Raw genomic sequence first — 15,747 nt, 5'->3', positions numbered from 1 at the left:
TTCACGGCTGAGGCGCTGTCATTCCCAATCACTTCCACTTTGTTATAATACCACTAAAAGCAGACTGTTTAAAAGTGAGGAAATTTCACAAGTGGATTTGTTGCACAGGTGGCATCCTATCATGGTACCACACTGGAATTCACTCCTGAGAGCGACCTATTCTTTCACTAATGTTTGTAGAAGCAGTCTGCATGGTAGTAATACATCAAAGCATGAAACATGGTATTTCATGATTTTTCAGTTCCCACTAGATGGTGCTCCAACTTTTACAGATTATATGCATATCAATGTGTTCATGGCAGGAGCCTCATCAAACCAATGAAGTTTGGTGCAGATTGAGCAATGTGGCTTTGAGTTACACCTATTTTTTTCTTCATGGTGAAACATCCAAATTTGCCATGATGCCCGAATCATGCCCCTTAATGAAACCTCACTGTTTTGAAAACAATGTCACATCAACTCCTTAAGACTTTTCTGGCCAAATTTGAGATTGTTCTGCTCAATCACCTTGGAGCTGTACCTCAAAGTGTAAACCAGGGCTCTTCAACTCCAGGCCTCGAGTGCCCCTGTCCTGCAGGTTTTAGCTGTGTTCCTGATCCAACACACCTGAATCAAATGGCTGAATTACCTCCTCAGTATGCAGTCAAGTTCTCCAGAGTCCTGCTAATGACTTCTATATTTGACTCAGGTGTGTTGAAGCAGACACACATCTAAAACCTGCAGGACAGGGGGTCTCGAGTCCTGGAGTTGAAGAGCCCTGGTGTAAACCATGACATTTCCTGTTCCCACTAGGTGGCACTGCGACTGTCATTAAATCATGTCACATTGATGTTTTCAGACCCTTATTGCACGTAAGAAAGTTTGGTGTAGACTGTATAATGTATGTGTGAATTACAGCCAATCATAATTTCTTGGTGAATGATTGGCCACACCCTCCAACAAAAACTCACCAGTTTCACAAATTAGTTTCACCCATGCCTGTAGTATACACTGACTAAATATGAAGTTGATCCCCTTAAAACCCTAAGAGGAGTTACAAAAAGAATGAGGGCTGGAAATTGCTGAAATTGCCTAATTAATTAAAAATTGGAGACTTCCTGTTGGGTGTAGGGCATTGCTCCAAGGGGATTTTTTTGTGCATCTGGACATGTTGCATATGTGTACCAAATTTCATATATGTGCATGAAACACAGCAATGGGGGTCAAATTAAAAGTGGCGCTATAAAGCCATTTTTGAAGGGCCACGCCCGACACCATTAAACATTGGTTTTAGGTGGAGCTGATACCGCACCACGTGGAGAGCTGAGTTGCGGGCAGGATAAAAGCTGTGTGGTCTCTTTCAGTCATTGGTTTCATGCAGGAGATGGGAGTGACCCAGATTAGAAATGAGTGTACTGGAGGGTCAGCTCAGATCAAATGCTTGGGAAACAAAGTTTGTGAGGGAAGGTAGGGATGGTTTGAACATGTGCAGAGAACAGATAGTGGATCCATTTGATGAACTATGCTGGATATGGAGATGCCAGGTAGGAGGAAAAGAGGAAGACCACAGAAAACATTTGTAGATGTAGTGAAGCAGGACATGCAGAGAGTTAGTGTGACAGAGGATGCTAGGGATAAGGTGACTTGGAGGCAGGTGTTCCACTGTGGTGACTCCCAAAAGTATCACCCAAAATAAGAACAATCTGTCTGGTGCCAGTATTTAGAAAAAATTTGCATAATGCTAATTAGCTTGCTAATGTTAAATGCTAAATGGCGTGCTTGCTGATTGAGTGATGTTGAACAGTTAGGTCTGAATTGGACTTCTGCCTCAGGTTTTTGCGGGGCCTATGTATATGTACATTTGTAGCTGAAAAAGTATACAACATATATAGTATATGTTATATGGGTGAGAGTGTTAAATAAATAAAATGTATATGTACTGTATACATATAGTGACGGTAGTGGATGTTGAGTCTCCAAGTGATTCATGACATCATGATGCGTTGTACAGTCTAACTGCTGTTGGGATGAATGAGCTGTGAAGCGAGGATGTTTCAGTCTCTGACTGAAGGAGCTGCTCAGCTCACCCACGGTCTCATGCAGAGGGTGATGGGGGGTTCATCCATGATGATGGATGTCAGCTTTGCTTTCATCCTCCTCTCACCCACCACCATCACAGACTCCAGAAAACATCCCAGCACAGAGCTCGACCTCCGCACCAGTTTGTCAATCCTGCTCCTGTCCCTTTTGGTGCATCCACCCCTCCCAGCAGACCACTGCATAGAAAAGGTCAGATGCTACCAGTGAGTCATAAAAAGTCTTTAACAGAGTCCTGCAGACACTGAAGGACCTCAGTCTCCTCAGCAGGTGGAGTTGGCTCTGGCCCTTCTTATACAGGATGTCTGTGTTTGTAGTCCAGTCCAGCTTATACTTGTAAGAGACCACTGTCTCCATGTTCTTTCCCTGGATGTTCATCGGTGCTGTAGGGGGGTGACTTCCTCCTGAAGTCTATGATCATCTCCTTCATCTTGCTGCTGTTGATTTGGAGGGCGTTGGTCTCACACTAGCCGACAAAGTCACTGATGACCCCCCTGTATTCCTCATCGTTCCTATCTGATATGCATCCGATGATGGCCGTATCATCTGAGAACTTCTGTAGATGGCAGCGGTCTGAGCTGTACCTGAAGTCTGAAGTGTACAGACCCCGTGCTGCAGACTACCACGTCAGAGACACAGTCATGGCACCTCACATACTGTGGTCTGTTGGTGAGGTAGTCGATGGTCCATGCAGTCAGCTGTCTGCCCACTCCAACTCCCTCCAGCTTCTCTCTCAACAGTGCAGGCTGGATGGTATTGAAAGCACTGGAGAAGTCAAAGAACATGACCCTCACAGTGCTCACCTAGTGCTCTAAGTGAGAGAGGGATCTGTGCAGCAGGTAGATGATGTCATCGTCCACCCCAATGCTGGGAAAAAAGGTTACAACATATGTTACAGTGTAGGGTTCAGAGGGTATTACGTACTACAGACGCAGAACTCTAATTCAGGCCTTATTAGATAAAGCAATAATTCTTTTTGCATATAAACCAGAAGAGTTACTTTTAGATATCATGCATTCAACATGCCCCAGAGTGCCATTTCCATCCACTATTGGGTTTGCAGAAATCAAAAACATTACAATCCAGATGTTTCATTGATCTCAGCACTTCCTAAAAGCACTTCCTATGTTCAAACATCCATCATCATGTTTTCAGTACGATAAGACTTCTCACAGCTCCAAGCCTAAAATTGTCCTTTGAGCTCCTTTTTACCCCTTCTTCCCCACTCCCATTCACAGTGATTGCCATTTTTCTTTCTGGAGCCCTGGGAAATCAAGGGTGAACAGGACCGTTGTGAGATTGTATGTGCACATTGTGAATGAAACTGGCCGTGCCCGGTGGTAGATTGCAAATTGCTGTGGAATACAGTAGAAATCAGATTCAAATGGTCCATGGAATTTTATAAAACTTGTAAAAAATCTGTCATGTGTAAGTTTGATAATATCCGGTTCTTCAAAATATCAGACAGAGTTTGGGGTCTAATACTGAATTTCGGGGCATTGACTTTATGCTTCATCTCTGGATTTGCATCCACAAATTTTATTTTATTTCTCGTATTTTTGCTCATACTGTAAGCATGAGTTTGTAGCTCCTGCTTGACTCCTCTGCTTGCCCTGGTTGTCTCTGGTGAAATGAACTGATTGATCCAGTGCAGCCAATCCAGACATGACGTGAATGTATAGACATTCATGCGATCTCCACGCACTGTTGGTGTGTGTAGTTGTGCATGAATGACCAATGCATGGAGTTTGTGTAGATTGCATATATTGGGAGTGGGCGTGGTGGTGGCTGAAGAGGGCTTTAGCACTAAACTCATCCGACTTATGCGATCACATTTAATTGGAAATGCATTACAATGGGACCAGATTTTTTATCCGAGGTATCCGAGTGCAGTATTGGCGATGAGGCAGAGTGCGCAAGGTGCACTTGCTAGTTGCAGTGATTGAAGAGTTTTGATAACAAACCAGTGAAATTCTTTGACTTTGACTTAGGCAATTTCTACTGTAATGCTATAGTGCAGCGATCTAGCGAGAGAAAAAAAAATCGGAGTCTGGTATTGTGAAGGAGTGGAGTGCAATAGGTGCATCCACTTGCTAATTGCAGTCCTAATAACGAACCGGTGAAATTCTTAGCCCGGTGCAAGATGACCTCAGCATGGCACAGCACCAGGTGATCAACCACTGGCTAGAACCCTGGAAGCACAAAAAAAAAAAAAAAAATGCATAGATGAACATTGAAGTTGATCCTGTGTTATTTTGCATTGTGTTTATGATGTATAATTATTTCAATGTACCTACTTGAGCTGCCACACTGTGTAAGTAAACTCTCAGCTCTCATATAAGGCTCCAATTCAGTTATGTGAACAGTTCCTGTACACTTAGTTTCTCCTTTGTTGTGTTTATGTGTAGCATGTATGGAAAATGTGTTAAGCCGGTCTAAGGTCCTTCATTGAATGCTGTCAGGAGCCTGAGAACACACAAAGCCAGAAAGCTAATGTGAGTATTGTCAATGCAAATGTTACAAAGTACAATATCTAATGGATGTAGGATAATTCCTTCATAATAAGCAATTTTACATGAAAATATGGATTCTTTTCTATTTTTATTCAGGTTGTTGCTTATTTATTTTAAGCCTATTTTTCTTTTATTTCCATATGAAGGACTGTGAATTATGTTGATGAGGAAACAGAATTGTGGGTGAGTTTAGTGACAAAAGAAAAAGAGATGCTTGTTTTTATCTGAATAAATTCTGGCAAGACTGAACACATGAATGGCAGCACGTTTCCTCTGCTCATTATTTCTCTTGTTCTGTAGGAGCGTAATCAGTCTTCACGCCCTCTGAAATGGGGCCTAATATACATATGTGCAAGAAATAAATACAAATAACCAGATATCACAGCTGAGCTGTTGCAGTTTGGAGTTGAACAAGGGTTTAAAAAATGCTGGACTTTGACACTGAAAACAGTGGTCATGAGTAACATCTATACTCATGACCACTAGCTTTAACAAAGTGCTTCCATGTGAACATGCATCCAAGTATATGTTTAACTTATTCAAGTTCTCAGGCTTATTTTCCTGTGCATTTGCACACCTGTGTACAGAGTGTGGTGACCAAAGTGTAGTCAAGGAAGTGACTGAACCCAAGCAACCTAAGTTTCACTCTCTCTACTGTTTAAAATGTATTGAAAAAAATTGCGCTATCCAAAAATTTGTGGTCCAAACTAAGATTTGTGGGTGTTAGACAGAAATCACATTTCAAAATGTCATTTAGTACTTCACAATTAGAAGCTGTAACACCACATGTTCAACAGATTTTGAACATGTGGTCTCCAAGTGGCATCAACAATTCTTGTTTGCAGAGAACATTCAATGAATAGCTGCGTTAAACTTTAACTGTGGACAGGTACACTGTGATACAAATTTTAGAAATAGAACATCTTGGTCTTGTTATTCTCTGATGAAGTTTATGCATGTGTAGACTCATTTGCTTTCAAAACACAGGACTGCCTTCCTCTTAATCAATTCAGTTTTATTTATATACCGCCAAATCACAACAACAGTCACTTCAAGGTGCTTCATTTTGGAAGGTAGAGGCCCTACAATAATTGCAAAGACTGGTTTCCTCTCATACTGTTGAAAGTAGTTCAGAATGCATTTGTGTGATGCTAAACTACATAAGACAGATATTCAGGAGGACCATTTGAGCCGCTTGCCAAAGAACAAGATGTAATTTTACTCGTAGGAAAGAAAAGAAAAAAGAAAAAAGAAAAAAGGAAGTCAGTGCCCTTTGGAGCAAAGAGACTGATTCTTCGATTATTTCTTTTATGCTTGAGCAGAGGTGGCAAAGACAGCCTACCCTGCAGAGAGTGTTTCTTGTCAGATGGGGGCGCTGTTAAAAACATGATAAAACTGGTCTGTGTTACTCTTGCTTGTACTGTTGTTGGACCATCAGCCAGTTGTGGAGACAAACTAAGCTAAAGCACGCAAAGAGATGAAGTCAAACGGAGTGTTAGTTAATGTTGACCGTAACCAGGCCAAAACTGTACAGGCAGGGAGGACTGAAGGCCCCCCCCCCCCCCACACACACACACACACACACACAGCGCTGTCCCGATCACCTTCTGATGATTTTTTTGTGCTTTTCCCTAAAAGTTCAATTTTAAATTTTAAGTAAGCCAGTCTGAGGCCAAAGTGCTGTAAAAGGTAGGTAGGGCTTTAAGTGTATGACACTGGGTTGTACAAATAGCTTTGAAACTAAAGAAGCAATTCTGTTCAGTTTTGCAGTGGTTTTTGTAGATCATATGAGGGTAACTTAGTTAATATGGATGTAGCTGGACATAAAACAAGCAACAGTAGTAAATTAACCCCTTAACTGGCAGCAAAAAAATCACCTGACAAAAACTACATAACACCCTCTGGTTATTATTGGCTCTGAACAACCCATTTCATAGCCTATTAACTGGCTGCGTCTGGTCCGCCGGCCGAATGAAGTGCATTTATATGGCAGGCTAGACCCGCCCATTTTGACTGACACCTCATTCGGCCAATCATGTTAAGAAATGGGTTTCCCAGAGCCAATAATACTCAGAGGGCGTCACGTAGCTTTGTCAGGTGATTTGGTGCAGCCAGTTACATGATTGGCCGAATGACGTGTCAATTAAAAATGGGAGGGTCTAGCCTGCCATATAAAAGGGACTACAAACGGCCCGTCACCGGGCCCTTGCCAGTTAAGGGGTTAAATATATGTGTTTAGGGCTAATTCATTCAGGTGGTGTAGTGTGATGAAGCTTCAAGTGTTTGGACAAATAAATTTTGACTTTAAAAAATGCAAACTGATACACCACAAACACCGTTTCAGTATTCAGGATGCACTTTTTTGTTCAGTCCTAGCTAGCTAGCTAATGTTCATGTGAACTAACAATTTGACACTTTCTTCTAAGGGTTGCATGAGTCTGAACCCTACAAAGAACCTTGAAGCTCAAGAAGCAATTCAGAAGGGGTTTATTTAATTTTGTGGATTATGTGAGCGACACAGGAACAAACAGGATTAATTTGAATAAAACTGAGCTGAATTCTTCACACACTTAAAGACTGCCTCGTCCTCACATTTGGCAAACAGCACACAGTTTGTGAGGTGAAGGACTGAGAGTGAGGCCCACACTGGGCGTCAGATCTAATTCATCCTCTGAAACTCCAGGTGCAGGAGTGAAACGAAAATGCTGCAGGAGGGTGGTGAAGAAGAGGAAGAGCTCCATCCTGGCCAGACTCTCTCCGAGACAAATCCTGCGACCTGCAGGAGAGAAATAAACAATTAAACGGAACCTTTCTCCTGTGAACAGAAGTAACTTCAACAGTGACGGCTGAGCTCACAAACCTGCAGAAAATGGAATGAAGGCGTTGCGCTTGACAAACTTTTTCTCTTTGTCCAGGAAGTGTGCAGGATAAAAGCTGTGTGGTCTCTCCCACTCGCTGGGATCATGCAGGACAGATGTCAAGAGAGGAAACACTGTGGTTCCCTGCAGAAATGACAACACACAAACTAAAAATGCTTTCTATGTTGTAAATGATAATGGCTTAAAGTAGTTACATTCAGTACCAGTCAAAAGTTTGGAAGTGTGTCCAAACTTTTGACTGGTACTGAACGTTATAAATAACTCAAATCTAACTGTCAAGGTTTGTCAACATTGTGAAGAAATCAAAGAAAATGCATGTTGTAGATGAAAATGAAACTTCTCATGATGGAAAACCACACCCAGATAAAGATCAATACAATATAGTACGGGTGGGACACTGCTGATTTCAGCTAAGAATATATTCAGTCCATGGATGGAATGCTTTGAGGACTTTCTTAATCTCACTGACAGGCCTTCTGTAGTGGAAGCAGAGTCCGGGGATGAGGGGGATGACTTGCCTATCCCTGGGGCTGAGGTCACTGAGGTGGCTAAACAACTCCTTGGTGGCAGGGCCCCTGGGGTGGATAAGATTTGCCCTCAGTTCCTGAAGGCTTTGGATGTTGTAGGGCTGTCTTGGTTGATGCGTCTCTGCAACATCACATGGAGAGCTGGGGTGGTGCCACTGGATTGGCAGACCGGGGTGGTGGTCCCCATCTTCAAGAAGGGAGACCGGAGGGTGTGCTCCAACTATTCGGGGGATCACACTCCTCAGCCTCCCTGGTAAAGTCTATGCCAGGGTGCTGTAAAAGAGGGTCAGTCCATTAGTCAAACCTTGGATTGAAGAGGAACAATGTGGCTTTTGTCCTGGTCGTGGAATGCTGGACTAGCTCTTCATCCTCTGGAGGATGCTCAAGCATGCATTGGAGTTTGCCCATCCAGTCTACATGTGTTTTGTGGACTTAGAGAAGTCATTTGACCGTGTCCCTTAAGGTATCCTGTGGGAGGTGCTGCAGGACAATGGGGTGTCTGGCTCTTTGTTGTGGGCCATTCAGTCCCTGTACAAGCACAGTGAGAGTTTGGTCTGCAGTGCCGGCAATAAGTCGGATTTCGTCAGGGCTGCCCTATGCCACAAATTCTGTTCATAATTTTTATGGACAGAATTTCTAGCTGTAGCCAGGTGGCGGAAGGCTTCTGCCTTGGTTGCCTCAGAATCTCTTCTCTGCACTTTGCAGATGGTGCGGTCCTGTTAGCTTCATCAGGAAGTGGCCTCCAGCTGGCAGCTGAACGGTTAACAGCTTAGTGTGAAGTGGCTGGCATGAGAATTAGCACCTCTAAGTCTGAGGCCATGGTCCTCAGCCAGAAAAGGGTGGAGTGCCCACTCTGGCCCAGGGACAAGTTGCTGCCCCAGGTGGACTATCTCGGGGTTTTGTTTATGAGTGACGGGAGAAGGGAATGGGAGGTTGACAGATGGACTGGGGCATCGTCTGCAGTGATGTGGACGCTGCACCGGTCTGTCCTGGTAAAGAAGGAGCTGAGTATGAAAACGAAGCTGTCGATTTACAGGTCAATCTACATCCCTACCCTCACCTATGGTTATGAGCTTTGGGTAGTGACCGAGAGTATGAGATCGTGAATACAGGTGGCAGAAATGAGATTCCTCTGAAAGGTGGCTGGCCTCTTCCTTAGAGATAGGGTGAGGAGTGCAGCCATTCGGAAGGGGCTCAAAGTAGAGCCGCTGCTCCTCCACATTGAAAGGAGCCAGTTGAGGTGGTTCGGGCATCTGATTAGGATGCTTCCTGGGCGCCTTTTGGGTGAGGTGTTCCAGGCATGTCCTACCTGGAGACTATATATCTCTCGGCTGACCAGGGAACGCCGAGAGAGGTCTGGCCCCAGATAAGTGCGAGAAAATGGACGGATAGATAGTTTATAATTTTTTTCTTTGCATAGAGCCTGTGTGGTTATATGCAGCGACAAAAATATTTGCATTCTTTTTTCAACAAGATTGTAAACAGCAACTTCAACTCTGCCATCTCCAGCTCGGCCTCCTGTCTTTATGTCAGCGCCACCATCTCCAAACCATTCATCACAGCAGGTCACACTACCATCTTGTAAACCTTTCCTTTCACTCTTGCTGCTATCCTGTCACAAAACACTTGTATCCTCCCACTCCACCCTACCTACACTGCCTTCCTCACGTATTTTGTCCACCATTCTTTGCTTTGGATGGTTGATCCCAGGTATTTAAACTCATCCACCTTCACTACCTCTACTTGTTTCATCTTCACCTTTCCACCAACATTCCTCACATTCATACATGTTCTCTCTTGCTTCAACTGACTTTCATTCCTTTTGTTTCCAGATCATAGCTCCACTTCTCCAGACTCTCTTCTACCCGCAAATACTCTCAGTACAGATCATGTAATCTTTAACTCCTGCCTGACGTCATCGCTCAACCTGTCCTTGAACCTGTTACTTCTACTGCACACCTCACTGCTGTCTCACTTCTTTATGCAATACCTCAATTCCTCTCTTAGCACCCTATCATATGCTTCCTCTAGAACCATAGTGCAGCTTCTCCTGACCTTCTCTGAACTCAAATTTGTAGCACTCTTTCTTGCTGCTCACTTATCACCTCTCTTTTTAACCTAGCATCAATGACTCTTCCTGAAATCTTCATGGTTGGCTGATCAACTGTATCCCTCTGCAGTTACTACAGCTCACCCTTATTCTTGAAAAGAAAAAACAAACAAAATGCAGACTTCTGTCACATCAGTTTAATACTCAAGGGCAGGAGCTATTTCTACAATTCCTATGAAATGCACTGTGGAGCATTTGGTGGATTCACAAGCATTGTCTTATAAGGAAGTGCAATCAGCAGCAGATGCACTAGGTGTTTTATCTTCTTGCTCGTTTGAGCTCTGCTTGGTCTACCTTCGGTAGAAGTTTGGTTTTCCACAGTAGCTGTATTATTCATTCTTACCTTCTTGATAAAGTGACCATGAAAAGTGATGTCTTGTGTGGTTTTGTGAGGAAGTGAAGTGGGGGTGATGCTGCTCAGTCTCTGGGTCTCATGGATGACGGCGTCAGTGAACGGCAGATTTTTCCTGTCAGCGACCTGCACCTGTCGATCTCCTATGACCCTCCTCAGCTCCTCCTGGACCTCATCTGTGTGATAAAAGAGGACCTATTAGACTGACCATAATACTTCACAATACTCAATACATGCATGAAGGTCACATGCTTCATTTAGTTTGTTGTTTTCTTGTTTTTTGTGATGGCCACGCCCCCTCCCAAAAAATAAAAAATAAATAAAACCTTTCATTGATGTATTCAAGTCATGCATTCAGCTCCTCACCCTGTATCTTTGGATACTTGGCCATAAACAGAAGCCCCCATCTCAGTGTAGTTGATGTCGTCTCAGTGCCGGCAGCAAACAGATTCAAGACTGTTATCATAAGGTTATCATCATGGAAGTGACTGTTGGTAATCCCAGATTCCTGCACATTTCACAGCAAAGTCACTCAGATAAAACGGATCCAGGTTTGATGAGTTTTCAGCAGCAGAAAAAGAAGTTAGAAAATGTTGGTGTTACATATATTTCAAGGCTTTCAAGTGTATGAACACACCACTACAGGATTTATGGATACAAGAGAAAAAAAACACCAGGATACTAAACATTAACAGCCGCTAACATGAACCAGAATAACAGCTATAAATGACTGACTGGGATGTTGTATGTATGCTAGGTGTAGTAACATACTGGGACACAAGATAATTTTTTCCTTTAACTACCTGGGCAGGAACATGTACAGCTTCACCCTGAGCTCCAGTTAATCATTCTTGAATACAAACTTGGAAGATGACAGAAATGCCAACCTTCAGACTTTGCTTGCGGACCAGAAAGGCGTCCACAAAGCTTCTGCACATCTGTGGATTCAGAGTCTCTTTTAAATGACTGAAGATGACTTGGTTTTGTTTCTTATTGGCAGCATATATCTTGTGCATTTTGCTCCTCTCAGCAACCCACTTGAAGAGCGATGGAAACATCTCAAAAATCTGCCAAAAATCATATATGTATTATTTAAATAATATTTAAATAATTTGGTTCAGTTGCAACAGTTAATGCTCTGTGCACTTTAAAAAAATGTCAGTGTATGATCTTCAAAAAGTAGGGATTAATACCTGGATTGAAGGACTTCCAAGAAGTTTAATAATTCTGCTTGTTCGATCTACCAGAGATGTAAACTCTGAATCATCATATTCAAATCTGCTGCCATAGACAATGGAGCAGATAATATTGGAGACTGCACAGTTGATTGGTTGGGTCGTATCAAAAGCTTCTCCTGTCACAACAGAAATAAAAGTGCACATGATTTTCTACTATTATCTAAATTCAGCTGAAACAAATGTGATTATTTTTACCTTTGAGTTTCTTAAAAACCTCAATGAGATGTTGACATTCCTCAATTATTTTGTCCTCACACACTCTCTTTCCCATCCCAAAGTCTCTCAGGTTAGTCAGTGTGAAGCGTCTCATTTCTCTCCATGAATCACCGTTGGACCAAGCAAGCCCTGAAATTAAGTGTTCACAAAGTAGTTTAACAATAGATGAAGAAGTCTGAAAGTTTAATATGAAAAAGTATATGGTGGCCTGAGTTTTTATACCATGTCCTTGAGTAAGTTCACGCATAATTTGCATTGGATCTCTCTCTCCAAACACTTCATCATGGTCTACAAGTGCCTCCTTCACTGTCTTGTATCCTGCCAGGATCACCACTTTTTTTGTTCCCAGATAGATGGTGAAGACTGATCCATATTTCTTGGATAACTAAGAACAGAAAAAAAATAAATCATACTTTGAACCACAGAGAAACCAAAGGGGAACGTGCTGCCTGGAGAGTTGAAGTTCTCTCACCTCCAGTAATGTTTTGTAGGGCCTTTTCAGGTCCAGCTGTAGCAGATTTCCGAGCAAGGGAAAAGGTCTGGGTCCTGGAGGCTCCTTTCCATATTTCAGGGTACTGAAACTGGAAGAGGAGATGAAATAGATGAACAGGAAGACTGTAAGAGCCCCCAAGAAGAAGACAGAAGTGAAACACTGGAGAAAAATTTCTTTTATCCACATGGCGTTAAAACAAAAGGTCCACTGAGATTTCTTTGTGCTGAGAGACTCAGTGACTCTGCATTTGGTATAAAACTTGCTTTTTTCTTTGGCAAGCAATCTAGAGACCCAGTGCAAGGGGGTGGGGAAATCCAGTGGGGAAGGGTCGATCTGAATGACCTAGTAAATGATTACTCTTTGTAAGTTGGTACTTTGGTCTGTACAAATATTAGTTTTCCATTTGGGTCAGAAAGAGCACAGAGTTACTTTTATTTAAATGTATTCAATAAATTAGAGTATTTGTGTCATTGAGTTATGGATTTTAAAAATCAAATTAATTGTGACAAAAGGCTTTAGATATTTCTAGCTCTACATGAGGCCTTAGGAATCTTCCAGCTAGTCTCCTTTTCTTTAGAAAAGCTCCACTGGCCTATATGACGCTAGGTAGTTGTATTAAAACCTTCTTGTGCCAGCAGCTTCCCACTCAGCTGTGAACCGTTCCACTGTGAGCTGAAGGCTAGCACCTGATGAACCCAACAGGACCACATCATCTGCAAAAAGCAGAGATGGACCTTGGACCTTGCTTTCTGCACTTGTGTGCAGTCACAAGTACCGTTCTCCTGGTAACCGCCAAACCCAGACTTCTTTATTGGATTGTCAGATGGAGTGTGTTGGTAATGCCAAGTATGATTCATCACTCCAGCAATCACTTCACCACTGCTCTAGAGTCCAGTGGTGGCGTGCTTCACACCACTACATCCAGTGCAGAAAGTTGGTGACCTCTGCAAACTAGGACCCTCAGCATCCACTGACCCTGCTCTGTGATTTTACATAACCTACCACTTCACGGCTGAGGTGCTGTCATTCCCAATCACTTCCACTTTGTTATAATACCACTAAAAGCAGACTGTTTAAAAGTGAGGAAATTTCACAAGTGGATTTGTTGCACAGGTGGCATCCTATCATGGTACCACACTGGAATTCACTCCTGAGAGCGACCTATTCTTTCACTAATGTTTGTAGAAACAGTCTGCATGGTAGTAATACATCAAAGCATGAAACATGGTATTTCGTGATTTTTCAGTTCCCACTAGATGGTGCTCCAACTTTTACAGATTATATGCATATCAATGTGTTCATGGCAGGAGCCTCATCAAACCAATGATGTTTGGTGCAGATTGAGCAATGTGGCTTTGAGTTACACCTATTTTTTTCTTCATGGTGAAACATCCAAATTTGCCATGATGCCCGAATCATGCCCCTTAATGAAACCTCACTGTTTTGAAAACAATGTCACATCAACTCCTTAAGACTTTTCTGGCCAAATTTGAGATTGTTCCAGTATTGTGAAGCTATATATATATATATATATATAGTGATGGGTCTTAATGATCCAGTAAATCATTACTGTTAAGTTCATACTTTGATCTGTGTTGATATTTTCTGCTTGGATCAGAAAGACTTAAAACAGAATTAGTTTTGTCAAAATACAGTCGTGAAATTAGAGCATAATTCTGAATAAAAATAGAGATCTTCCAGATATTCTCCCTCTCTGCAGAAAAGCTTTACCTGCTCATGTGGATCTTAAAGTTATTGTGGATACATTAATTCATGTGGATTGTAACGAAGGTGTTTGCTTACTTGTTCAGAATAATTTGTATTTTTGTTCTAAGTATTAGCCGTCTGGGCACATTTGCACTTTAGTTAGCACTCATCACTTTTAGAAAAGCTTTACCTGCTCATGTGGATTTTAAAAGTTATTGTGGAAATCAAAGTATATCTTGATTTTGCTCACACCACAAAAAAACGTCAGATGAGGCCTCCTGAAGTGATTAACTCTGGGCCACACACACAGCCTTGAAAGCAGCAATTCTGTTGATTTTTGCAGCTGATTTTGTCGATCATGTGAGGATACATTAATTCACGTGGATTGTAACAAAAGGTGTTTCGTTACTTGTTCAGAGTAATTTGTATTTTTGTTCTAAGTATTAAACGTCTGTGCACATTTGCACTTTAGTTAGCACTCAGCACTTTTTGGCACATAAATAAACATATTTACAAATGTGAACACTTAAATAATTTTTGATTTATTGAACATTTTAATGGTGTTGTTCTCTCTGCCAGGTACTTTAGCAGCTGCTCAGTGTACAGCGGGTAGACGCTCTAACATAAAGACACGGCGATAGCCACAAATGTAACTGATTATCATGTGGATAAGTGTGGGTAATGAACTTATGCAGTTATTGTGAATATGGCTACAGATTTAGTGCACTCACCTGTTTCTCCTTTGTCTTCTGCAGGGTGTGTTCAGGCAAATGTGTCCTCAGGGGTCTGAACACTGTTTAAAGGTTCCGGGAGAGATCAAGGAGGAAATTGGGTGGGTGGGGAACTTGCTTGGGATTTTTAAGGTGTTATTTTCAGGGGGGGGGGGGGGGGGGGGGGGGGGGGGGCATGGTTTTGGTGTAAATTGGGGGTTTATGGCTATTGTTGGGTGATTGCTTTAATTATAAATGATAATATATAAATGGTTATGTGTTTTAATTGCCTTTTTGGAAAGTGTGATTCTCCTGCCAGATTGGTGTGGCTCATCAGCAGCAGGGCATAAAGAGCTGCTAATTACCCATCAGGGCTGATTTTATTTGTGCTGCTGGAAGAGGTCACATTTGCTTCATGAGGCAGATGAGTTAAGCTTTGTAAATTAAAGCCTTGATAAATAAAAATAATGAAACTTGGACTATACTAAAAATCCTGCCTCTGCCTGCAATGATCGAAGCCTTAGTCCTCAGTGGTCGTTCCTCACATGGATGTAGCTGGACACAAAACAAGCGACAGCAGTAAATGAAATATCTGTTTAGGGCTGATCATCCAGGTGGATTAATGTGATGAAATGTCACCTGTAAGGCCAAATAAAGTTTAACTTAAAAAAATGAAATCCGGTACACATTGAAGTGAACAAAAATATCTCACTGGATGTGCATTAAGGTTTGCATCATATTTAAGGATAAGTGGAAGAGGATGGATGGATATCACAGTGTAGTTGAAACACCAATAGTTCTTTTTTCTTTTCTTTCTTTCTTATTTTTTTTTTTATTTGCTTTTGCGTCCTCCCCACTTAGACACACAGACACAGACCAAAGTACAAAGGTACTGTGGGCTGTGTTAACTGGGCTGGCTCTCATTC

At 42.2% G+C, this 15,747-nt stretch overlaps 1 protein-coding gene across 1 annotated transcript; it reads right to left on the bottom strand.

Moving 5' to 3' along the window:
- Positions 1-7,060: 7,060 nt before the first annotated feature.
- LOC115773973 (cytochrome P450 2K1-like) lies at positions 7,061-12,686 on the bottom strand. The gene is made up of 9 exons (XM_030720956.1): positions 12,384-12,686; positions 12,134-12,296; positions 11,891-12,040; positions 11,651-11,811; positions 11,345-11,524; positions 10,824-10,965; positions 10,449-10,633; positions 7,450-7,591; positions 7,061-7,365 (listed from the first exon to the last, which is right to left on the bottom strand). The coding sequence occupies exons 1-9, from the start codon at positions 12,588-12,590 to the stop codon at positions 7,178-7,180; spliced, it is 1,518 nt and encodes a 505-aa protein (XP_030576816.1). The 5' UTR covers positions 12,591-12,686; the 3' UTR covers positions 7,061-7,177.
- Between the last annotated feature and the right edge of the window lie 3,061 nt (positions 12,687-15,747).

The sequence above is a fragment of the Archocentrus centrarchus genome, chromosome 24, assembly GCF_007364275.1.
Source record: "Archocentrus centrarchus isolate MPI-CPG fArcCen1 chromosome 24, fArcCen1, whole genome shotgun sequence".
NCBI classification, from domain to species: Eukaryota; Metazoa; Chordata; class Actinopteri; order Cichliformes; family Cichlidae; genus Archocentrus; species Archocentrus centrarchus.
This window is presented reverse-complemented; position numbering and strand designations above follow the sequence as displayed.

What these genes read in the sequence shown, in the direction of transcription:
- LOC115773973 (XM_030720956.1), bottom strand. Translation starts at nt 12,590, where the DNA reads ATGTGGATAAAAGAAATTTTTCTCCAGTGTTTCACTTCTGTCTTCTTC. An exon ending in GGTTTTTAAGAAACTCAAAG is followed by an intron (nt 11,812 to 11,890) that starts GTAAAAATAATC and finishes CTGTTGTGACAG; the next exon opens with GAGAAGCTTTTGATACGACC. An exon ending in TTGGAAGTCCTTCAATCCAG is followed by an intron (nt 11,525 to 11,650) that starts GTATTAATCCCT and finishes GATTTTTGGCAG; the next exon opens with ATTTTTGAGATGTTTCCATC.